This window comes from Pangasianodon hypophthalmus, chromosome 26 (assembly GCF_027358585.1).
Source record: "Pangasianodon hypophthalmus isolate fPanHyp1 chromosome 26, fPanHyp1.pri, whole genome shotgun sequence".
NCBI lineage: Eukaryota > Metazoa > Chordata > Actinopteri > Siluriformes > Pangasiidae > Pangasianodon > Pangasianodon hypophthalmus.
Window position 1 is genome coordinate 642,621 of NC_069735.1, and position 24,435 is coordinate 667,055.

The 24,435-nt window shown below is 42.4% G+C and overlaps 3 protein-coding genes across 3 annotated transcripts in view; 1 reads left to right on the forward strand and 2 right to left on the reverse strand.

Moving 5' to 3' along the window:
- Positions 1-13,263, forward strand: part of ern2 (endoplasmic reticulum to nucleus signaling 2) — a 22,516-nt gene extending 9,253 nt beyond the window's left edge. The window contains 16 exon segments of the mRNA XM_053229975.1: positions 1-230; positions 408-486; positions 568-721; positions 2,865-2,992; positions 3,208-3,336; positions 3,756-3,990; positions 4,211-4,301; positions 4,861-5,050; positions 5,764-5,863; positions 6,793-6,845; positions 6,847-6,992; positions 7,506-7,654; positions 8,069-8,196; positions 8,466-8,589; positions 9,252-9,319; positions 9,954-13,263. The exon segment at positions 1-230 is cut by the window's left edge and continues 38 nt beyond it. Of these exon segments, the coding sequence (XP_053085950.1) occupies positions 1-230; positions 408-486; positions 568-721; positions 2,865-2,992; positions 3,208-3,336; positions 3,756-3,990; positions 4,211-4,301; positions 4,861-5,050; positions 5,764-5,863; positions 6,793-6,845; positions 6,847-6,992; positions 7,506-7,654; positions 8,069-8,196; positions 8,466-8,589; positions 9,252-9,319; positions 9,954-10,124 (2,175 nt within the window). The 3' untranslated portion in view covers positions 10,125-13,263.
- A 558-nt stretch (positions 13,264-13,821) lies between these two features.
- Positions 13,822-20,635, reverse strand: plk1 (polo-like kinase 1 (Drosophila)). Its single transcript, XM_026929181.3, has 11 exons — positions 19,998-20,635; positions 18,716-18,884; positions 17,961-18,105; positions 17,780-17,873; positions 17,286-17,508; positions 17,014-17,080; positions 16,784-16,884; positions 16,583-16,660; positions 15,280-15,434; positions 14,962-15,144; positions 13,822-14,424 (listed from the first exon to the last, which is right to left on the reverse strand). Exons 1-11 carry the CDS (start codon positions 20,358-20,360, stop codon positions 14,212-14,214), a joined length of 1,791 nt encoding a protein of 596 aa, XP_026784982.3. The 5' UTR covers positions 20,361-20,635; the 3' UTR covers positions 13,822-14,211.
- A 1,811-nt stretch (positions 20,636-22,446) lies between these two features.
- Positions 22,447-23,844, reverse strand: rasd3 (RASD family member 3). Its single transcript, XM_026929185.3, has one exon. It carries the CDS (start codon positions 23,818-23,820, stop codon positions 23,179-23,181), a length of 642 nt encoding a protein of 213 aa, XP_026784986.1. The 5' UTR covers positions 23,821-23,844; the 3' UTR covers positions 22,447-23,178.
- Between the last annotated feature and the right edge of the window lie 591 nt (positions 23,845-24,435).

A 24,435-nucleotide genomic window follows, 5' to 3' on the forward strand; every position in this document is an offset into this window, starting at 1 on the left:
GTGACGGTGGACCGCGACTCGGGCGACATGCTGTGGATGCAGAAGTTTGAGTCGCCTGTAGCCGGAGTGTACCTGTGGATTCAGGACAGCCTGCGGCGAGTGCCTCACCTCACTGTCGCCACGGAAACGCTGCGATATCTCACGTTTATGGCGCAAAATACACACTCGCACACCATGAGGTGGACCTACCAGTTTACACGGGAGCAGCACAGCACCAAAACACAGCTTGTGTAAGACGCACACATGTAGAGATCTGTTTTAATATCCTGCTGATTTCTGGATTCTGATTGGTCAGAAGGTGTTGATTAACCGGTAACATGACAAGCTGCATTTTTTTTGTCTTATTAAGTTTAAGAGAGAGAAATTGTATTAATTAATAAATGTGTGTTTTGTTTTTTCTTCTCCAGTCCCTCTCTGTATGTGGGGAAAATGGATTCTCACCTGTATGCCTCCACCTCTCTCGTCCATGAAGGAGTCGCTGTAGTGGTGAGTTCCGTTCTCGTCCATTCTCATTCGTTACAGATAGTGACCTTTGACCTTTGACCTCTGACCTTTCCCCCCTGGCAGCCTCACAGCCTCACCCTGGCACGCATTGAGGGGCCAACCACGTCGGGCGTGACGGTGGGGAATGGGCGGGGTGAGTGTGAGATCACGCCCAGCACTGACGTCAAGTTCCCACCAGGAAGCACCAACCCGCTGCAGAACCAGTGGCTACTGATAGGTTCGGTCCACACACACACACACACACACACACACACACACACACACACACACGCGTGAATACACAACTACACAATTACACACCTGCTAATGGATTAACGACTATTAGTGTTTATAAAAGGTTCAATCTTACAGCTAGTTCATCAACGTAGGTTTCACATATCATGCATATTAGCTCAGAATCTGAGTGGGCGGGGTTAAATGCCTCTTGGCGCTTTTTGTCAAGGAATCAACATAAAAAAAAGGATTTTGGTTGTAGAACTTGTGCTATAGTGCCACCTGACTGGACTCAGAACCTTTGGTGCTTGGACCCCTAATCAGATATTTGACGGAGGCTCTGGAGTGGAACGATAGGAAAGTGTCCACTCTTTATAACACTCAGAAGTTTTCAGAGATGTTTCCTGACATCTTCAGGACGGAGGAGTTTGTTCTTTACGGTTCCTCAGTAACAAGCTGCACTTTATTTTTGTCTTCTTAACCTCAAGAGAGAGAAAAAAGAGAGTGAGAGAGTTTATAGCTGCTGTAACGTAAGTGAGAACAGGAACTAACTTGATTCCTGAATGTTAAATGTGACTATAAACGGATAAATTAAAAAAAACTGTAATTGCCAAACTGCTGGTTGGGGTGTAAGAGGAATAAAACGCTTCATGTTCTGTAACAGGAAATTAACCACCTTGTCCCTGTCGTGGATTATTTTCCAGTAACAGCACGCCCCCAAGTGGTTTATTCCTTACTTATCAGCTGGCTGTTATGCACTGTCATCCACCAGAAGATTGTGTGTGTGTGTGTGTGTGTGTGTGTGTGTGTGTAGACCTTCCGCTTTTGTCTTCTCATAAGTATTTTGCAAGACAAGCTTAGTCATGTACAAGTCACTGGGCAGTTTATATTCTGGTCTGATTCTAGACAGTGTCTCTAATGATGAAATTAGCTTTTAAACTTTTCCCCTGATTTTCCTAACAGTTTGGTCAGTTTTCTAATTTTGTTTATTTATTTATTTATTCTCATTTCCACTATTAACGTGGAACAAACAGCTGAAATAAACAGAACTATAACAAAGATATCGATCACATTGCATCACACTTCCTCAAGTGGACACTTGCACAAGTTCGATTTCACTCTTGCGTTTATTTTCCTTCCACTTTTCCTGGAGTGTGTTGCAGTGGCAGCAGGCTGAGAAGGTCAGTGAGAAGGTCAGTGAGAAGGTCAGTGAGAAGGTTGCTGAGAAGGTCAGTGAGAAGGTCAGTGAGAAGGTCAGTCCAGACTTCTCTAGCTCCTACCACTCTAGCTCAGAGATGACCCAGAAGCTGTGAGGTGCCTTCTCGATTCTCTGAGGCTCTCCCAGACTGTCGAGCTCCTCGCCCTGTCATGATGAGTAAACCCTACAGAGAAACCTCATGTCCTCCACCTGTACTCGCAACCTTATTCTTAACCTTAACCACACTGAGCTCCCTGAGCTTCAACACCGCTGACCGGTACAGCTATTGCAACACCGCTGACTCGTGCTCTCGTGCTCTCTTTACTCATCACTCACGAGTAAGATCTCAGGATACCTGAACTCCTCCACCAGGGGCGTCATTCCTCCTGTCACCTGAAGGGAGCATCACACACCATGGCCTCAGACTCGGAGCTGCTGATTTTCACAATTTGAGCTTGTGTGAAAATCAGGCCTGGCTTCACGGGCGGGTCCGGATTGGGGTTAACCGGTTAACACTTAGTTCCTTGTGTAGCTTTCACAGAGGTCATCAGGTCTGACTTCATCCCTCAGACGTGTTCTTCCTCCGGGGAGCATTAATCTCCCGGTGACATCACTCCTGAGGTTCACAAACCCCTTCACCATGACAAGATCTCAGTCCTCAGAGGGGTTCATTAAAAATACAGATGGCAAATGCAACAGATTGTTAGTCCTCCTAGTATTTTCCCTTTTTTTTTGGATAAATGTCTCCAAAGTGCATCAGTAGAACAACACGCTTTATTCTGCTTTACACTTTTCCATCATAATAATCACATATTCCTATATAATGATGTTGATTTGCTATAAAATAATAATAAAAAAAAAAACGTTTTGGAAACTTCATTTATTTTATCAGTGATTAATCCTGTGTGTGTATGTGTGTGTGTGTGTGTGTGTGTGTGTGTGTGTGTAGGCCATCATGAAGTTCCCCCCGTGGCCCACACCACCATGCTGAGAGAATTCCCAGAGAACCTGCAGCACTCCGGGGACGTCATTCCTCCTCGAGGTTCTGCTTCCGCGTATCGACCCGGAGCTCATCCAGTGAGTTACATACAGGGATTTTTTACAAATATAGATATTTTTATTCATTCAAAGGAGATCAGTGTGTAAAGCTAAATCCATAATCAATAATATTTATTTAATTAGCTGATTTTGTATATATTTTGTACATACATTGTATTTTTTTTTTGTCATTTGTTGTAAATGCTCCTTAAACACAGCGTTAAGTCTTAATAATTTTGACATCTTACGCGTAGATGCCCCCAGTAACACGCGAAAGTTCTTCCCCCATGTTGCCTGACTCATTGACCTCTGACCCTGTGACCTCATTCTTGGTGACGCTGCTGCTCGCCACGCTGCTAGCTTTCTTGTTCACCTACAAGCGAGTAAGTGTGTGTTTATGAATTTGATGTTCTTTTGTTGTTTTTTTCTGGCGTTTTAAGTTACATCCTGCGGCTATGGCTGCACATCCAGCTACATCATCAGCCACTTTAAGAAACACGGGAAACTCTGGAATACAGAAATAAGCAGACATAACCTGTTTATAACCGTATTATAACATCAGAGTACGCTGCTCGTCTGTTTCACTCAAGATTTAAAAGTTTACATGCACACGTTCTTGTTAATTGCTGTGTGCAGTATCTTGTTTCTGGAAATGGAAGGAAGAAAAGTGCTCAAGTAAACTTTTCTAGTGTCTACACCCCGTACACACACACACACACACACACACACACACACACACACACTTCAGTTTCAGTCAGCCTGAGTATGAATATCTTTACCAAGTTTTTATTTGTACCAGCAGGTCAAACAAATGGCGAGATCAGAAGAGACGATGGATTCAAGACCCGTAACCGATAACACCAGTCAGACAAGTCAGGTTTTCCCCACAGGAAATGACATCGCCTCATCATCAACTTACAGCAGCGGCAACCAGTCAGACCACAGCAGCTCGGTCTCGTCCAGTCAAACCCGGCCTCGCTCGAGCACTCAGGACTCTGTTTCTGCAAATACCTCTAGCTTTTCCCGAGAGTCAGAGGGTGAGGAACTTGCGCTCAGTCTCCGTTTTGTGTTGAGAAGTACGAGATGACGAGTGTGTGTGCTGTTTTTGTCATTTCTCCTCCTCTCACTGTACTAATCTATTACATAACTCAGAGAGATTGAGAACAACTCTACTAAATAATAAAATGAATAAAATCTATAATTTCCAGATTATTTAAAAAGCTGTTTTTTTTTTTTTAACAAATGAACAAATTTCAGATGTTCAGCCCGAGGTGGTGGAAGTGGGTAAAATTTCCTTCAGCCCTTCTGAAGTGCTGGGACATGGTACAGAGGGGACGTTCGTGTTCAGGTGAGTGCTGCTGAACTCTGATTGGTCAGAAGGTGTTGATTAGTTTTCTATAACAGCATATTAATGCGCTCGCTCTGATACGTTACCGTTTCTATAGTAACAGCTCATTCACAGGGACGTGCATGGCAGACGCTTCACTAATAATAAACAGATTAAAAAGAAAAACGTGTGCAAATGTTGATACGGCGAAGGAGATGTTTATTTTACGTTTATTTATGGAAGGAGTCTCCAGTGTCAGGGGTAAAGCTGTAAGTTTTCCGACATCTTCAGGACAAAGGAGTTTACGCTTCTTTGCGGTTTCTCGTTAACAAAAGAAAATGACAAGCCACGTAATTTTTTTTGTCTTATTAACTTGAAGAGAGAGAATAAAGAGAGGCTGGTGAGGGGACGAAGGTTTATAGCTGCTATAGCGTAAGTGACAAAAGGAACTACATGTAGATATATAAACGAATATAAAATTATGACATTCTTTAATAGATAAAAAATGTAATTGCTGTTGATATATGAGGAATAATCAACTTTGGGGTTGTAATGTGTGTGTGTGTGTGTGTGTGTAAAGAGGTCACTTTGACGGGCGACATGTAGCAGTGAAGCGTATCCTGCCTGAGTGTGTGGAGTTTGCTGAGCGTGAGGTTCAGCTGCTGCGTGAATCAGACGAGCATCCTAACGTCATCCGCTACTTCTGCACCGAGCGCGACCGTCAGTTCATCTACATCGCCATCGAGCTGTGTGCTGCCACCTTACAGCAGGTGTGTGTGTGTGTGTGTGTGTGTGTGTGTTATTGCCAAAATCTGATTTATTGCAGTTTACTGTGAGCTCTTTTAATAGTGGCTTGCATAAGTATTTGCCCCCTTGCACTTTTTCCACACTGTTACAAGCTGGAACTGAAATAGACCTCACTGGGAAATTTATGTCATGAATCTATACAAAATATTCCGTAATACTGAAATGGTGTGGAAGATCAATATAGTTTGCAAATAAAATTAAAAAATAAAGTTGTGATTGCATAAATCAGTTAAGGAGTTACCTTCAGAAGCTAAGTGATTAGTTAAATGGAGTTCACCTGTGTGCAACTAAAGTGTCACATGACCTCGGTATGAATACACCAGTTCCTTGTTACATAAACAAACATCATCATGAAGACGAAGGAGCGACCAAAACAAAGTTCTGGGAGAGTATCAATCCGGGTTTGGTTATAAAAAAATATCCTGACTTTAAAGAACAATATTAAATCTGTTAGTAAAAAATGGAAATAATATGATAAGCAAATCAACAGTTATACTCCCCACGATGCTGCCACCACCATGCTTCACGTTTTCTATCGTGACATAATCTCGATTAAACTCCAGTTCAGTTCCAGGTTGTAGTGTAGAAACATTCAAGGGGGGTGAATACTTATGCACAGCACTGTATGTTTAGAAATAAAACACTAAAAGTCTCGTATGTGTGTACTTGTTTGTAGTATGTTGAGGACCCGAGCTGTCCGTATTCCAAACTGGACCCTGTGACTCTGCTGGAGCAGACGATGTGCGGACTCAATCACCTTCACTCCCTCAACATCGGTGAGTTTCCGTCGCCATGGTGACCGTATCGATAGTAACAGGATCCAGGATGTCGTAACTGTGTTGTAGATAGATAGTGTGTGTTAAACTGGCTCCTTACACAACATGAGGTGAGGTTAGAAAGTTAATCAAAAAGTTTTTACACATCATTCTAGTGAAATGTATTTATTTAGAATTCAGACACAGCAACGTCCGATGGGATTTCCCGTCACCGCAGATAGCATCGTAGCATTTTTCAAAACATATTCAACGAATTCTCTCTCTCTCCCTCCCTCTCTCTCTCTCCCTCCCTCTCTCTCTCTCTCTCTCTTTCTCTCTCTCTCTCTCTCCCTCCCTCTCTCTTTCTCTCTCTCTCTCTCTCCCTCTTTCTCTCTCTCTCTCTCTCTCTTTCTCTCTCTCTCTCTCTCCCTCCCTCTCTCTCTCTCTCTCTCTCTTTCTCTCTCTCTCTCTCTCCCCTCTTTCTCTCTCTCTCTCTCTTTCTCTCTCTCTCTCTCTCCCTCTTTCTCTCTCTCTCTTTCTCTCTTTCTCTCTCTCTCTCTTTCTCTCTCTCTCTCTCTCTCCCTCTTTCTCTCTCTCTCTTTCTCTCTTTCTCTCTCTCTCTCTCCCTCGTTCTCTCTCTCTCTCTTTCTCCTCTCTCTCTCTCTCTCTCTCTCTCTCTCCTTCCTCTCCCTCTCTCTCTCTCTCTCTTTCTCTCTTTCTCTCTCTCTCCCTCATTCTCTCTTTCTCTCTCCCTCTCTCTCCCTCATTCTCTCTTTCTCTCTCTCTCTCTCTTTCTCTCTCTCTCTCTCTCCCTCATTCTCTCTTTCTCTCTCTCTCTCTCTCTCCCTCTCTCTCTCTCTCTCTCTCCCCTCCCTCTCTCTCTCATTCTCCCTCTCTCTCTCTCTCCTCCCTCTCCTCTCTCTCTCTCTCTCTCTCGTTTCTTTTATCAGTTCACAGAGACCTGAAGCCTCGCAATATTCTCCTCTCGACGCCAGGAGCGCGTCGGTCGAGTGCGAGCCGTCATCTCCGATTTCGGATTGTGTAAAAAGCTTCCAGACGGCCGGCACAGTTTCAGCCTGCGCTCCGGAATCCCGGGAACGGAAGGCTGGATCGCTCCGGAATTACTCATGGGTGTCGAGAAAGGAAACCCCGGTACGATTAGGATAATAATAAGAATAATAATAATAATCAGCTTTATGATGTAGAGTTTTATACCACAGCTCTGTTGAACTCTTGAATCTGATTGGTCAGAAGGTGTTGATTAATTTTCTATCACAGCAGCTCTGACAGTATATTCCGGTTTATATTAATGCGCTCGGTCTAACACTTCTATTAATTATTTAACATTTATGGAAGGAGTCTCCAGTGTCAGAGGTAAAGCTGTAACTTTATGACACCTTTGATTTGTTGTTCTTTTAATTCCTAGAAAATTGTTGCCATTTGCTGTGGAATAAGAGGAATAAAACACTTGGATGTGCTTTTATTGGAAAATAATCAGCTTTGGCAGTAACTCCACTTCATCACTCCACCTTATCGTTGATTATTTTCCTATAACAGCACCCCCAGAGTGTGTTATTTCTTACATATACAGTGAACATGTTGACCTTTGTCTTTCTCCGTGTGTGTGTGTGTGTGTGTGTGTGTGTGTGTGTGTGTGTGTGTAGACAAGCGCAGTGGACGTGTTCTCAGCAGGCTGTTTGTTTTATTACGTGATATCCAGAGGACAGCATCCGTTCGGGGACACGCTGCGGCGTCAAGCTAACATCCTCTCTGGAGCGTACAGTCTGGAGAACTTTATGGAGGATATACATGGTGTGTGTGTGTGTGTGTGTGTGTGAGAGAGAGAGAGAGAGAGACATTTAAATGGTGAAAGAGCGCCTCCTAAACGCAGCTTGTGCTTATATTCTTTTATAGGGTGCCATTACTTTTGAACGGCTAGTCTGATTCATCTTAATTTATGGATTTGTTCTTTGGATTTGCCGATTAATCAGGTCCACATTACATTTACACAAACTCTGGAGTGAAATGGAGGATATGAACGATTTTCCAAGCAATCTAGATTTTAATGAATTGCATCATTTAAATAAATTCCTCCGAATCCAGTTTGATAAATGTGTATGTGAGATAAACGTTGCTGATTTTTGTGTGTATGAGAAATAAAGTTCGAACAATATTTCTTCTTGAAACAAGAGTCTGCTTTGAAATTATTTTTGTGTGTGATTTTAGAGGACGTCATTGCCAGAGATCTGATCGAAAAGATGATCAGTGCAGATCCAGAGTCCCGCCCCTCCACCTCCTCGATCCTGAAACACCCGTTCTTTTGGAGGCCGGATAAACAACTGCAATTCTTTCAGGTTTGTAGAGTGAAAAAGTGAAAATACCGCATGTAGTTAAAATGTTCAAAAGTATTGAACGGAGCCAAGTGAGAGAAAATCAGCACTTGTAATCATTCTGCAAAATATTTACAGATTTTTCACGGGTTTTAAATATTGAGAGTTGTATAGAGTTAATGGTTACAACTATAGAATATATGATGAGTTATTTAATCACTGGAAATCACACATCTTATCTCATATTACTGTGTGTGTGTGTGTGTGTGTGTGTGTGTGTGTGTGTGTTGTAGGATGTCAGTGATCGTATAGAAAAGGAGCCAGCAGAGAGCCCTATCGTGGTCCGTTTAGAGACGTCGGGCCGGTCGGTGGTCCGAACCAACTGGAGAATGCACATCTCAGCGCCTCTACAGGCCGGTTAGTGAAACTGCGACCATTTTCTTCACCAAACATCTTTTTGAATCATTGTTTAGACTCCTAACTCTGAACCTACACTACACTACACTACACTACACTACATGATTTCCCTGTCGTAGAGTAATTTTGCGGATCTGCATCAACCGCACCCCGGAACTCGGCGACAGATCGCTACGCCCCCATGTGGCGATCGCTTGTGCATTGAGCTGTTCAGCAGAATGATTTACTCAGTCTGCGAGATATTTTTAATCAGATTTGACATTCTTGGTGATGAGTCTTTTAGTATGAGTACCTCTACGACATGAAGCAGCGCTAAGAAATGAGCAATGAGAGTCGGAGAGGAAATCAGATTCATCCTGACATGCGCAGCAGATCCCTGAATCCGGTTAATCATCCACCTGTTAGTGTGTGAGAGTGAGAGCAAAATGTAAACACAATAATAACGCTTCTATAAGAAATTATTTGGCATGTCTATAAAAATAGTCGTAAGGAAAAAATAAAAACACGATTCCTGTCTGTGCACAGTATAAAATAGCTCCGTTTTCTTCTGCACTGTACCTCCGGTTCTCTTTGCAGAACAGACAATCGTCACTACCCGCGTCAGTTGTAGAAGAGTAATGATTTACAGTCTCACTATCCGGTGTCTCTGTTCTGTCCGTCAGATCTGAGGAAATTCCGCACATATAAAGGGAACTCGGTCAGAGACCTGCTCCGAGCTATGAGAAATAAAGTGAGTACTTGTGTTATTATTATTATTATTATTATTATTATTATTATTAAAAGGTCAGGAACAAATTATTTATTAATAAGAATTGACTGATGGGTCAGTGTTTGGTTTTCATATTAGAAAATTGTAATTTTAAACATAAACATTGTTAAAATTGATATATTTTATATTATATTGATATTGAAAACATCCAACATTCTATTCTTTAATTAAGCTTAAAATATTATTATTTAATATTTTCATAATTATTCATTATTATTTTATAAATAATAAATCTAAGATGAAGAAAACATACAGGCACCTTCAGTGCTTGGCCCCTTAATAATATAAAATAGAATATATATATATATATATATATATATTCTATTTTATTCTATTATATATATATATATATATATATATATATATATATATATATATATATATATATATATATATATAATAATAAAATGAATGTAATCTCATCCATAGTGTGTGAATGATGTGCGTCTGTAAATATGAAAAAAAATGTGATTTTAGTTAGTCACCTTGCTTCCGAGGTTAACAAAAGGGGTTAACGAATTAAAACGCGTGTTTGTGTGTGTGTTTGTGTGTGTGTGTGTGTGTGTGTTTGTGTGTGTGTGTGTGTGTGTTTTAGAAGCATCATTACCACGAACTCCCACCTGAGGTTCAAGCGGCGCTCGGTGAAGTCCCAGAAGGCTTTGTGGCGTATTTCACCTCGCGCTTTCCGCGGTTACTGCTGCACACACACACTGCACTGAGCGTCTGCGCTCCTGAGAGACCGTTCCACCCCTATTACCACAACTAAACACACACACACACCCACACACACACACACACACACACACCACTGCTGCAGATGAAGAGGACGTGAAGCAGGACAAATTCGTTGATTCATTCAGGATTCTTTATGGAGGGATTTTATAGTCACTGAGTGTCCTGAGTGAGTCTTGGGATTCGGAAGACTTTCAGGCAAAAGTTTTAGCGCTGCTGAAATGTTAGCGCTGCTGAAATGTTAGCGCTGCTGAAATGTTAGCGCTGATGTCTCCTCTGGACCTGCTGATGTGATCGTCCATAATGGCCAGCATATATATACATTTTTTAATTCAGGAGGATGATCCTGTTCTCAGCAGCGTCCTAAAAAAGCAGATCTCAGATCTGATTCTCTGAACGGTGACTCGAGCAGATGGATTAAGCAGTGGATTAGGTCTTGTTTGACGTTAAACATCATTAAGCTTTAATGAGCTATGAAGTGCACAGTGAGTAGCTTGAGCTGCTGGTGTTGTTTAAGTAGAGCGCTCGGAGGACGACATGCGCTGTTCCTTAACCGTCATCGTCATGGAAACGTCCCTCTGAGGTTTTAAACCCTAAATCCCTAACGGGAAATCAAGAAAATAGATTTGATTTTTAAAAGACGCAGCTTGTTTGTTTTAATCGCTGCATTACCGTGAACTCCACTAGCTATTCGTTACTAGAGCTTTTTTTTTATGCAAACAGTTTATCAAACTGGATAAGAAACGAATTCATTCGTAAATCGTTCTCGAGAGCGTTCACACACTTCATGAAAATGTAGTCAGTTGGGGAAAAACGTTCATCTCCTACGAGTTGGTGTCAGTTTTACGTACAACATGAGCCTCGATCGATCGGCTTCAAATCAGCTTTTATACGAATTTCTATTCGGATTTACGCTGTCGAGTTTACGCTGTTTATTTATTTCAGTATTTCACACACACTATTTTGTGAAACCTGGTCATTTTATATTAATGACTTGAAAGAAAGCGAATCCATAAATTCATAAAAAGACAAATAACACTAGCCGTTCAATCAGGACAAAAGTAATGGCACCTTATAAAAGGAGGATGTGTGTGTGTGTGGAATGCTGACGCACTGCAGTGGTGAGATTAGTAGGAGCTCTTTCACTGTCTATCCGCCATTTTGTCAGAGTTTTGTGTGGGCGTGGCTAAATGTAAACATGTCATCAGCACACTTGGTAACTTAATACGACTGAATACTGATTGAAATTCATCAGCGTGCTCACGTGAGTATGAAGAAAGTCAGCGTTTTTGTAAATCTGGTTGGAATGTTTACGTCCATTTGGCCACTAAATTATTTTATTAAAAGAGCGATTAATGAGGCGCAGTGTGTGAGCAGCGTAAATGAAGTGGCATGAAGATTTATTGCTGTATTTTGGTGATGAAATCATGAACTGTGGTTATCACACAGACACTAAACATTCTCTTTGAGAGAGGACATTACAGATCCAAAGATAAAAGGTGAGTGACAAACATCACAGCTTCTGAGGGCTTTCTGATTGGTGCAAACCTTAAAATCACCATTAGCCTTGTTACCAAGTGGGAGGGTTTGATCAGGGTGGATAACTCACCAACCTGGCAACCCGGCACAAGCAGATTCCATGTCCAGACTATTGTTTTTTAATTATTATAATTATAATTATACTATTTTTCTTAATGCACTCATCAACTAAAGCAACCAAAACACAGGACTGAGCAGCACACTGGAGCTTTGTCCACTCCTGTTGATATTCATTAGATTATCAACCTTAAACAGTGCCTTGCATAAATATTCACCCCCATTTGATCTTTTCCACAGTTTGTACATTTGTTACAATCAGGAACTGAAATGCACTTAATTGGATTTTACGCCTCGAATCCGCACAAAATAATGCGTGATAATGAAAAATAATCAATGTTGTTTGCAAAATTGTTCTCAAATACAAAATGTGGAGAAAAGTTCTCTGGTCTGATGAGATCAAAATTTAACTTCTTGTCTTTGGTGTTTGCCGGAAACTCAACGCTAGTCATCATTGTGAAGCGTGGTGGTGGTAGTATCGTGTCGAGAGTTGCCCTTGGTTGTTCTCTGACTAGATTGGATCTGAAAATTAGCCACCAGCTCCATTTCAGACAACAAAATGGTGACATTTCTGTTACTACATTCGCTCTTCAGCCTTCAGTGCCAAAACTTCAGCACAATATTGAACGAAGAATGGATTTTATTTATACGTAAATGCTAAATTGATTAAAATCTTTTATCAGAATTCCCTCAAAGCTCTTAAACTTTTATTTTAAATACACATAAGTTACACAATGTACCACTAGGAAATTTTGTTTACACAGATCCTTGCTTACGTATTCACTCCCTTGAACTTTTCTACATTTTGTAGTGTTACAACCTGGAAATGTGAAGCATGGTGGTGGTAGCATCGTGTTGGGTTAAGCTAGCACACAGGTGGAATTATAATTTACTAATTATGTGAGTTTTAATGGCAGATGTTTGCATCAGAACGAACACCACAAATGTGGAAAAGTACTTACGCAAGGCGCTGTAGCTTCGAGCTTTCATACGCAACAGCCACGTACGCAGTTTTAATACGGCGGTGTTGATTAACGTATTCTTCTAAACACCTTGGATCTTTATTTTACAAAGAAAACCATGTGCTACTGTTGCAGATTTTCAAATCGCTCAGTATTTTAGATTTTATACAGCTATGAAATTTTTTTACAAGCATGTTACAAGGTGTGTTACTGAAAACATGATAAACAACACTAAGTCAAGTTTTAAATTTTAATAGTGTGTAAAGATTTTTTTTTTTTTTTTTTTTTTTTTACACACACCATGTCGGTCTACTGTATCCTGATCCAACATACTCACACCATCAGGTTTGTAAGGTTTGATCAAGTTAAGATTCAACGGCTTTAAATAACAAGAAAAGAAAAACTAAAATGTGTTACTTTTGTCATTATGTTCTACGTATGGAAATGAAAGATGGCTGTAAATGACTGGTGTAAACATTACTCTGGATTTATTTATTATTTCAGTTACATGAAGTAAAGTTCTGTTTTGTAACAATATGCAAAAGCAGCAAAGGAGATTTCTTCTAGTTGGGAAATAAATCTCACCGTTTTGGGAGTCTTTATGCTTGACATGTTCCGCAGTGTGTGTGTGTGTGTGTGTGTGTGTGTGTGTGTTTTGATTCTTACATTCCAGTTTTGTTTAGATATTTTTCTCTCATTACTTAGTGGAAAAAGTGCTGAAATTTTTACTCAAGTTTAAGTGCACTCATTCGTCTAAATAGACCCTCTGGCACAAGTTCAAGCTGAAATTTAAAATCGTTCAACACCAAATAGCTAATAGCTAGCTGTTAGATTACAGATATAAAGCGTACGGTGCAGCAGATAGAAAACAGCGACAGGTACGAGGTCTCGTTCTCACCGTCACGGCTGTTAAAGTTTAGATTCATGATGGCGTCTGATGCCGAGCGGTAATCTTATAACTTTACAAAAAGTGATGTTTGGAAATGTAGCAAGTAGAACGTAGAGATTTTTCATTTGAAATTAAGTTAAAATCAAAAGTATTAGATGTAAGGAAAAACCTCAAAGTATCAATGAGTGCCAAAAACATAATCGAGCTTAATATGCATCTCTTTTTTTTTTTTTTTTTTAAATAAACACACAAAAATTCCAATCTTCGGCGCAGAAAAACAGATATTTCACCAAAAAAAGGAGCTTTATTAAATTGAATACACTCAGTTTAATACAATTCCATTTAACTTGTGGCTATTTCAAGTAAAGCCATAAAAGCTTTATAAAAACAGACAGACGAAAAGGGAAAACAGGGATTTTTAGAAAAAACAGAAAAACATTTAAACAGAAAAAAAACAAAAACAAAACAAAGAAAAGACTTTACATGATACAGCAGACGAGGAGCGTGGTCACATTGCGCTTTCCCTCCTCACGAGTTAAAAAAAGGGAGAGAGAGAGAGAGAAAAGACGGACAGACAGATGAAAGTGTACAGTTCTGAGGGTTCAGTCCGTGAACGTCGGAGTTGGCGACCGAGCGTCCGGCCGTCTGCGAGTGCAGTCCGGTGTGTTGGTGAGCTAGCGGGCGGAGGACGTGGTGGTGGTGGTGGCTGTGCTTTTGCAGGCCGCTAGTTTCTCCACCATGCTGCGGGCGTAGCGCAGGCGCGAGGCGAGCTCCTTACAGCAGCCGTACTCCTCGATCAGACTCATCTTGTAGGTGCAGAAGTCGCGTCGCTCGTTGATGTACGTCACGGCACCCATGAGGGGGCACAGGATCAGCTTCGTGTGGTCCTGCGACGATATTATTAAATATATTTAATAAACTCGTGTAGTACCAACTCTCAAACACAATAAAGACAGAGAAGAAATGTTTTGAAATTGTTCCTTACAGAGTCGAAACTCAGACACATCAATGCACCTTAAATCTTTTAATATGACTCTTATTGAATTAAATCATATCGGCACCGAACTGAATCGAATCGTACTGGATCAGTAGAGAATTGAGGGTGAATTGAATCATATCGGGGCTGAATCGAGTCGAACTCAATCGAATCTGTAGTGAATTCAGGGGGCAATGAATTAGATCATTTGAATCATTTGACTGAATCAAGTTGAATCATATCAGATCAACAGTGAATTGAGGGTGAACTGAATCATATCGGGGCTGAATCGAGTTGAATCGAATCGAATCAGTAGTGAATTGAATCATTATTTGTTTAACTGTATCGTATCGTCTGAAACGAGACTCAAACCCGTACTCTCAGCTATTAACTGTGGAGAGAGTAATCCCGACACACACCCATGTTGATTTTTTCTTTCAGTACAAACCTGGAAGAAGTTGATCTGCACCGTGCCGTTGCTGAGGTGGAGCACGATGGCGCTCTTCGTGCGGAACCAGTGGCGCAGGTAGGGCAGGCGTGCGAGCTCGTCTCCGTCGCGCGGCGTTATGTTAGCGCCCGCCTTCAACAAGTGCTCGCTCATGTAGTTCCTGAAGTACTTGAGCAGCGTGATCTAGAGGACGGAGAGAGGGCTGTGAGTGCGGGTCAGTGATGAACTCAGGGAGGAAGAATCATCACTCGGGTGTGTGCTGTTACAGGAAATGAATCAGTCATGGGGAGGCGTGATGAAGCGGAGAGTACAGCGTACCTTTTTCGAGAGAGCGGCGGGGTAGGAGCGCACGCTGAGGTAAGACTCCGCCCCCCCGCGGTCGATGTACTGCAGGCTGTCTCCGTCCTCGTACATGATCAGGCGGGTGGAGTCGTTGAACAAGACGCCGACGCTGTTGTCACACAGCTGATACCCTGCAGCGGGGGAGAGGACGCCGCGTTCAGCTCAACAGTTTCTCAAAGTTGTGTTCAGAACAGTGTGAACTGAGCATGGAGGGATGGAGGGATGGATGGAGGGATGGAGGGAGGGATGGAGGGATAAAAGCGGTCTTTGTAAATATTAAACAGAATGTACTCAGAATGCAGTTCGCCCAGGACATGTCTGGCTTTACAGTATTCCCATCTATAAAAAAATAGAAAATAGCAAAATGGCTGCTAATATTATGAGCCATGAATTATTATTATTTTTTTTCCAGCAAGTGCTTCTCTCGTCACGTCACACACACACAGTGTTTATTCCGCCTGAACGGAACCCTGGTGTGTTCTCCTCTATAGTCAGGCGAGAACACGCTCGTGAAGCCACACTTCTGAGCGAATGCGACGTGCCGCGTGTGTCGTATTGCGTCGCGGCGTTTACGTGTGAGCTGCAGCGCTGCAGGAACGCCGTGTGTGCTGGAGATTTGGACGAACCGAAGGAGAAAAACAAAAACACTAGACGCCTCACAAAATCTCTTTAAACTACTATTTCTAGAATTATCTAATGGTTGACTGAGCACCAGCTCCGTGTTCTCTGTGTTCTCTGTCTCTCTAACGCACGCTTTGTAAAGATTTGTTTACGTTTTCTGACTGAGAGTTTTACGAGGACCTTGAACCCTACGTGCAGCATGAAACCGAACCGAAAGAATCGATTCCGCCGCGGTTCTGATTCAAACAGAGTAACACTGGCTACGTTTACGTGTGCGTCAGTATTCCGATATTAATTGGAATTTGCCGATATTCTAATTAGTATTGATTCGTGTAAACGCCGCAATCCGATTCAGATTAAGACAAATACTCCTACAAGACAAGATTCCCCAAATTCCGATTCCCGTCCCTGGAATATGCCTGTTTTAATCGGAAATGTGTTGCATGTAAATGCCTTATTCCACCTTAATCCACTGAGAGGAGATGTACACGCAGCTCAGCACGCAGGGAATTGTGGGTGCTAACAGATACACAGCTGTAGGCTCGGTATTCAGGAGCAGCGACTCAGGCAAACTCACAACATCCAAACCACGAGGCAGGACCATCAGGTGATACAGATGATGCACTGCCTATTGGTGTGTGTGTGTGTGTGTGTTTACCTAGTCCATATTTATCAGAGTAATCGACCCATTTGCTGATCCAGAAGATGGGGATGCAGGCCGGATCCTCGGCTTCCTCTGTTAGAAAAAGAAGAACGATCACCATCATGTTTAAACGCGCGGATTTAGAAAAGAAAACGGATTTAAATTCCGCCTAGGCGCGTGAACCCGGATCGTTTGGAGCAGGCGTGAAGCCGTTACCTTGCCGTATGAGCTCCCTCTCGGACGGCCTGGCGGTGTTTACGCTCGTCAGCTGCTGCAGCATGTCGATCAGGTGGCAGTCGGGCTGTTCGGATCCGTCCCTGGATCAGGAATAACGGGTTAGGATCGGCTTTAGAGCGCTTGGAAGAAAACAGGAGGAGGTTTCGAGCAAAAAAAAAAAAAAAGAGAGAGAGAGAAATGCAGAAGCAACTCCTCCCCTCAACTCTGACCTTTGTGGAGGCTCCTCTTTCAGCGGCTGCTCCACCTTCCCCATTTTCTCAATCGGACTGTCGGTGTCTGGAGGGAAAAATCACAAGAACACAAACGAGTTCAGTCTCGAGCTCGGCGTGTTTTTACTTTACGCTCAAGAACAGCGAGCAAATCGGTACAGCGGCGTGACAGCTTTACGCCAGAGTAAAACTAATTTATTACGATACTCTGAAACATCACTGTACGGAGGTCTCTGGTGTGTGTGTGTGTGTGTGTGTGTGTGTTTGTGTACCTTTATTAAAAGCAGACAGAGGTTTGCGATGCAGGCCGGCCTCCAGGCTGGAGGGGGCGATGGAGAACCTCGGCGGTACGGTCAGGCAGGACGTCGGGAGTCTCAGAGGAACGTAACCCGAGGTGAAGAACTCGTCTGCGAGCAGGTCGGCGACGGAGGGGCGGAGCGTGGGGTCGGCGTGCAGCATCCGCCGGATGAGCGCCGTAGCCACGGGGTTAATGTGCTGTAGAGGGAGTGAGTGAGAACAAGACTTTTATTCCAGGATACAAGACATCTCCTAAAAACACACAGCGGGCAAAAATATCTTCTAAAAAGCTTTATAAATTTTTTTTTTTTTTTTTAACACATTAAGAGTACATCTTACCACTGCACCCTACTGATCATCATAATAAAAATGAAAGCTAATAATAAATAAAAAGCTATTAATAAGCGTAAGGTTAGGCTGTAAACGCTGTGGTTAGCTGGATGTTTGCGGGACACCGCGGGACGCTCACCCTGGGAATGGTGTACTCGTTCTTCTTGATGCGGACGTACGTCTCCTTCAGGCACGACGTCTCGAACGGCGGCTTCCCGACCAGCAGCGTGTACCTAACGTCCGACACAGCGTTGCACATCAGAGCCTGTTTCCTGAGCAAATCGTGTGTCTGTGTGTGTGTGTGTATGTGTGTTACGTACAGAATGCAGCCCAGGGACCAGACGTCCACCTCGAAGCTGTGACCCTTCTTGCACAGCACCTCGGGGGCGATGTAGTTCGGCGTTCCACACAGCGTCTTCTTCCTCTCGCCGTCAAACTCGATCTTCGTGGCCAAACCGAAGTCGCCTGAGACGAGAGGTTTATATTTTATAGTGAATAACTAATTATTTATGCCACAGCGCTGTCTAATTCTCCATCCTGATTGGTCAGAAAAGTCTGATTTACGTTGTAATTTATTCGTCTAGCTGTTGGAGTTAAGGAGGTACATAATTACGGCTCGCATCACGTTTCCTCGACATCGTTTCACGCCTGGTTTTTGGTTAAAGTGACGATTTTTAAAGCCGGACAAAATATATCGAAATTATCGAAATGTAAATATCGCGATACGCATAACGCAAGGGCTTACGATAAGGGAATGATTTTAATTCTTCAAAAAAATGAGGAAGAGTCAAAGTTTTAGGGCGTCGTAGCCAGCAGAGAATGCTTTCTCTTCCTCAAAAGAACATGAGATATTAGTTTTTAAATATATATAAATATAATTTAAATTGATTTTACACACTTACAGCATTGTATCGTGTACAGTTTAGAAATGAAACGCTGCACTTCTAAAAGAATCTCTCACTTGAATAAGCAGAGAAGCGTATTTTATAAGTCAGTACTATAACGACTCGGACCTTCAGGACAGTCGGTTTGTTGAGGATTCGTGTAAAAACGCAGAGTAAACCTCCAGGCTCACCAATCTTAACCTCCATGTCATCGTTCAGGAACAGGTTGCCCAGTTTGAGGTCGCGGTGGATGACTCTGTTGTTGTGGAGGTAGTGGACGCCCTGGATGGTCTGACGCATGAAGTATCTCGCCTCGGGCTCCGTCACGGCCTTCCTGCGCTTGTGCAGCTCCAGCAGGGACTGCGACATCAACCGCAAAACCACAGGTCACGGGTAAACATCAGATCACAACAACGATCAGGCACTTTAACAAAATATTCACTGGGGAATTTTTTTTTTTTTTTTTTAATAAGATGTTCTGGTGAAGTTTAAAAACAAAAGAAGCTGAGATTATGAAATTACACCTTCATTAATGTTTAATTTTTCTTCTTCTTTCTTGATATTGATCCCCAAAAGGTTTATAAGGGATAAAAGGAGATAAGCACATTCTATAAACAAATTAAATCATTCATTATCAAATAAAAATGATTTAAAAAGTGATATTCAAACAAAAATATAAGTTTTCAGACAAGTTTTAACTGCATCATAAAAAAATCTAATTAAAAATAAACAAATAAGAAAGAATTATATCTACAACAAAAAAAAGAAAAATATATATATAAATATATCAAATTAATTTAAAGGAGAAAAAATAATATTTATATAAAAAATGCGTGTTTATTTCATTCCATTCAAACGCTGTGGCGGTGACGTCACATCCGGTCGTTTAAAATCCACTGCACACAGACGCCAGGTGCAAAAAGTTTTTAAACACAATCCACATCGGGGTGAAAAAAAACTTGTATATAATACAAAAAAACATTTAAACTATTCATACTTTTAAAAAAAAAACATTGTCATATTACATATTAAGCCGTAAAAAGCCCTAAACTGTCAGTTTTATAGTTTATATTGTTTATAATGTTGAGTGTTTGGTGTTAGCTAGGCTAGCTGTAGCTGAGCAGCTCGACCGTTAGCTGAAGGAGTTAGCAAGCTAGTTAGCTAGCAAGAGAGAAGCTAGACGAGGTAAGTTGGGTAAATATGTTGAATTAAATACTCCAGAAGGATGTAAGAGTGGTGAGTAATGGTTTTAAAGGATGATAATGAGGTGAAAAGTGAATAAAAGTGCAGAAGTCTGAACTTTACAGTGTTAATAACACACAGCTGTGCGGAGATGGATATAATACAGTGCACTATAGTGTAGTGTGATGAGTTATAACGCATTATAACGCATTATAGTGTAGTATAATGCATTGTAGTGTAGTATAGTGTAGTATAGTGCACTGTAGTGTGTGTTTTCAGCTCAGAGCTCACTCTTCTCCTGCAGATCTCCAGCACGACGAACACGAAGTCCTCGTCCTCGAAGAAGCCGTGGAAGCCGACGACATGCGGGTTGTCCAGGCTCTTGTGGATGGCGATCTCGGTGCTCATCTTCTCCTTCTGGTGCGGCTTCATGAGCAGGGACTTGGGCACGACCTTCCCCGCGAACACCTCCTTGGTGTCCATGTCGGTGATCTCGTAGCACTTGGCGAAGCCGCCTTTGCCCAGGAAGCGGCCCCGCATGTAGCGCTTCATGCTGCGCGGATCCACCAGGATGTCCGGGATCTCCTTCAGAGGAGCAGACTTGGGGTCGACGTGTGATGAAGGCTTCACCGCCTTCGCCATGCCAGCGCTCATGTCTGTGTCTCTCAGCCCGCAGGAGTCGGCGTTGGGTCGGACAGCAGCGCGGAGCTCCACAAAGCGTCAGATTCGAATAAAAACTCCAACTGAAACTCTGCTTTCTAAACAAATATATACACACCTACAGCCCAGAACCATGTAGACCTACACGAACACAACGCCACCGCTATCTAAGCCGAAATAAAATAATAATAAACGTGCAAAAGTGTAAAACTGGGTAGTGTGCTTCTTCCTGACGCTCGGCACTGACACTCTGACCACTGCATCATTTTTAAATTCTGCCCTGTTCGTTAGCGCCGCCTCTGATTGGCTCGCACACTAGCGCCGCCTCTGATTGGCTCTCGCGTTGCCATCGCATCTGATTGGCTCGCCCGATTTGAAATTCCAGGCTAGTACAGCAAAGGATCATGGGACAACATGGCGACGTTGTGCTTTATATTAAAAGTCCTGAGCGCATGCTAAAGAATCGACGCGACGACTATTTTTAATAAATAAAAAAAATTAAAATATTTTCCTCATCCTACAAGCATGTGATTTTAGGTTATTATATCAAGGTTCATTACTCAAATGATCCCTGGTTTCATTATTATTATATTATTATTCGTTCTATTTTTATGTACATTTCATATTCATAAACGCAAATTTATAAACAGCGAGCCTCTTTTTATTTATTTATTTTTTTTTTACAGTGTTTGAGATGTAATGTCAAAATCCAAAAACAAGAAAGCAACCAAAACAGTATCAATATGCTCTTAGCTTAACATTTTCATATAAAAGTGCTGAATGGTGCTTATGTACCTTCACAAGTTTATCTTTCTATAGTACAGTTATTTAATATATATCTGATGGCTATGTATCCTCTATTTTTTATTCTTTTTTGTGAAATTAGTTTATTATTTTCCCGTAACTAAACATCCCAGACAAAACGGAGACTTTAATCCCGTCAATCATAATCATAAGCGAAGAACTTTGAGGGCAAAGAAAACTGAAGCGTGAATGAAAAGAAAACAAAATTATGAGTAAAAAACATCAGCGTGAGTTAACCAAATAAAACACAAAGTTGTTTTTATTATTTTGTGTTCTATTTGTTAGTTTTTTCGATATTTTTTAAATTGTGTATTCAGTTCTATGATTCGCGTTTATTATTATTATTATTATTATTTTACAACCACGATACTTATGCCGTGAAATTGACGCCATAGACGACTGTAAACTGGACGACAGGAGAAGATGAAACTGCACGTAGTGGTGGGATTTTCTTCCAGTTTTTCGGGAACTGATTGCAGGTGGGGACTAAAGTAGTGAGCGGGGAACTGAGGAAACGTTGGACCTCATGTGCAGCAGAATCGTTCAAGATAAACACTTGGATTTGTTGCTTCTTTACAGCTCCGTACCTAATGTATAGAATTTCAGACGTCACTGAAATCGTGACTCTGCGTCGAGGACGTGTGTAGATAATAAACGATCACCTGACACTTTCGTTCACTAGCTCTGTATAAAATAAACCTATTTACGTTTTTAAAATAACCCTATTTACGACGTGTTCTGAATAAGACGAGGAGTGCGTGGAGGACGTACCGAGTGTGTGTGAGTGTGTGTGTGTGTGTGTGTGTGTGAGTGTGTGTGTGTGTGTCGTATAAACAGCTGTCTCTGTCTCGACTCATGAATTATCTTGTTGTCTATTTTGTTGTTTCACCACTTTAGAGCTCACGACTTCCTCCATTTCTTCCCCCAGATACACACACACACCTTCACCGCCCTGTACGACTTCTCCTCAGGTACACACACTCACACACACTCACACACACACTCACACACAAACACACTCACACACACACTATGCACTTAAATACTCAGGTACTCATCACAATCGGCTCTGAAATAGATTGCTTTAGAAGGAAAGTAATTTTAGTGCATGAATGAAGATGTCTCAGTTTTACACACACACACACACACACACACACACACACACACACACACACACACACACACAGCTCTGAAGCTCAGTGCTGATTGTACAGTTTACTTCAGCTTCATTTCAACAAATGACATTTTCATACAAAATGACACCATCGTGCTGATGTCCATCAACATTCCTTTAATTAAATTGTTATTAATTAATTCGTAATGACAATAACGAACACAAAACAGCTTTAATTAAAGTTCAGAGAAATACAGAAATAGATACGCAGATTTAAAGTCTAATATATTTTTGATAAAGTGTAGTTGCTCCAGTTTGGCGTAAATGTCCACGCCACCAACTTTCACATCACACACGAATGGTTTATTCGCCGAGAACAGAAGGATTTCTCTTGCTGTAAATACGATAAAAATATCAATTACAGTTATGTGTGTAATTACAGGCTTTTAAAATATGTACAAAGATTGTAATATGCATCGTAAGTATCAGATACGTTGAATTCTCATGTCTGATTGGTCAGAAAGTACTGATTCATTTCCTGTAACTAAAACAATCACTGATGTGGTGAAGATTTCTGTAAGGATGTAACATGTAAGGAAGGAGTCTCCAGTGTCAGCGCTTCGTAACAGTCAGAGGTGAAGCTGTAGCTGTGCGTTTCTTCAGGACGGAGGAGTTTATGATGCTGAAAATAAACCAGCAGAAACTTCAGAAAGGTATAAAAGTATGTTTACTCTTTCACATACACATCATTTACTTTTCTGCAGTTCTGTAACACTGGCACATAAAGAGTCAGTGGTGTAGAAAGGTCAGAGGTCAGAGGTCAGACTGAGTTCTGCGCCACCGGAAGTGCGTCAGCGTGAGGCGTTAGTGCAGGTTACCGGTGGAGGTTTTTGATTAAGACAGAACGCAGCTGCTGTTTTTCCTCATGTTGGCTTTCTCATCGCCGCAGTCCCTCCCGCAGGTCTGTCTGCGCCTGCGCAGTGCCGGGCTCACGCGGCTGGGCAGGTCGGCTCGCGCGAGCAGCTCTCGGAACACCGCGGCGACGTTCTCGCCGGTGCGCGCGGACGCGCTCACGAACCCCGCGCGCCACTCCTCCTCCACGGCGCGCATGGTGCGCGCGCTCTCGGCGCGGCTGCGGCTCGCCAGGTCCGCCTTGCTCTCCACCACCGTGATGGCGTCGAACGCGTCGCCCTTGATCTCCAGGATCTCGTCCCGCAGGCGCCGCGCCTCCTCCAGCGAGCCGCGATCACGCGCCGCGTACACGAGCGCGAAGGCGTCGCCGGTGCGAATGCGCAGCGCGCGCATGGCCGGGAACGCGTAGCTGCCGCTCGTGTCCAGGATCTCCAGGCGCAGGCGCGCGGCGCCGTCCAGGTCGCACTCGAGCGCGTGCAGCTCCTCCACGGTGCGCGCGTGCCGCGGCTCGAAGCGGTCGTGCAGGAAGCGCGCGATCAGCGCCGTCTTTCCCACACCCGCGGCGCCCAGGAACACGATCCGCGCCGTGCGCCGCTCCGGGACCGACAGCGACGATGACGTCATCACGCCACTACGCCGTGCGCTGAGTGAACGCCAGGTGCTGCAGGAGAAACGCTCTCGCGCGCTTTATATTAACCCGAACAGTGTCCGCGCGCACAGCCGTGGCCAATAGGGTGCCTGGGGTTGGTGACGTCACACCTGTCTCTAGGTGAACCGTGAACAGAGGCTCCTCCTACATCAACACCTGCTGAGTGGCAGAGCGCCTTTATTTATTTATTTATTTATTTATTTAACGTGAGAGACGCAGAATCACGCAGAAGGTGCAGAATCACGTATCAATCAGGTGTAGAAACACATTAAACTACATTTTTACATTTTTATTTTTTTTCCCCTGTATTAAGAATTAAATCCCTGAGTTAGTGAAGTTCATTCAGGTCCGTGTTTAGAAGTTCACTGCACAGGAACTGACCAAAATATTAACTATTTTTTAATTTTATACTGAAAAATGGCATTAAATATTTTTTATAACAGTGCATGGCATTTTCCTGATTAAACAATAAATAGATTATATTCCAAAAAAAACATTATCTACATGATTTCTATTTCTATTTCTATAGAGTTTATGTGAATTAGGTTAAAGGTGCAGCGTCTGAGATTCTGAGGGAAAAGTAATCGCTT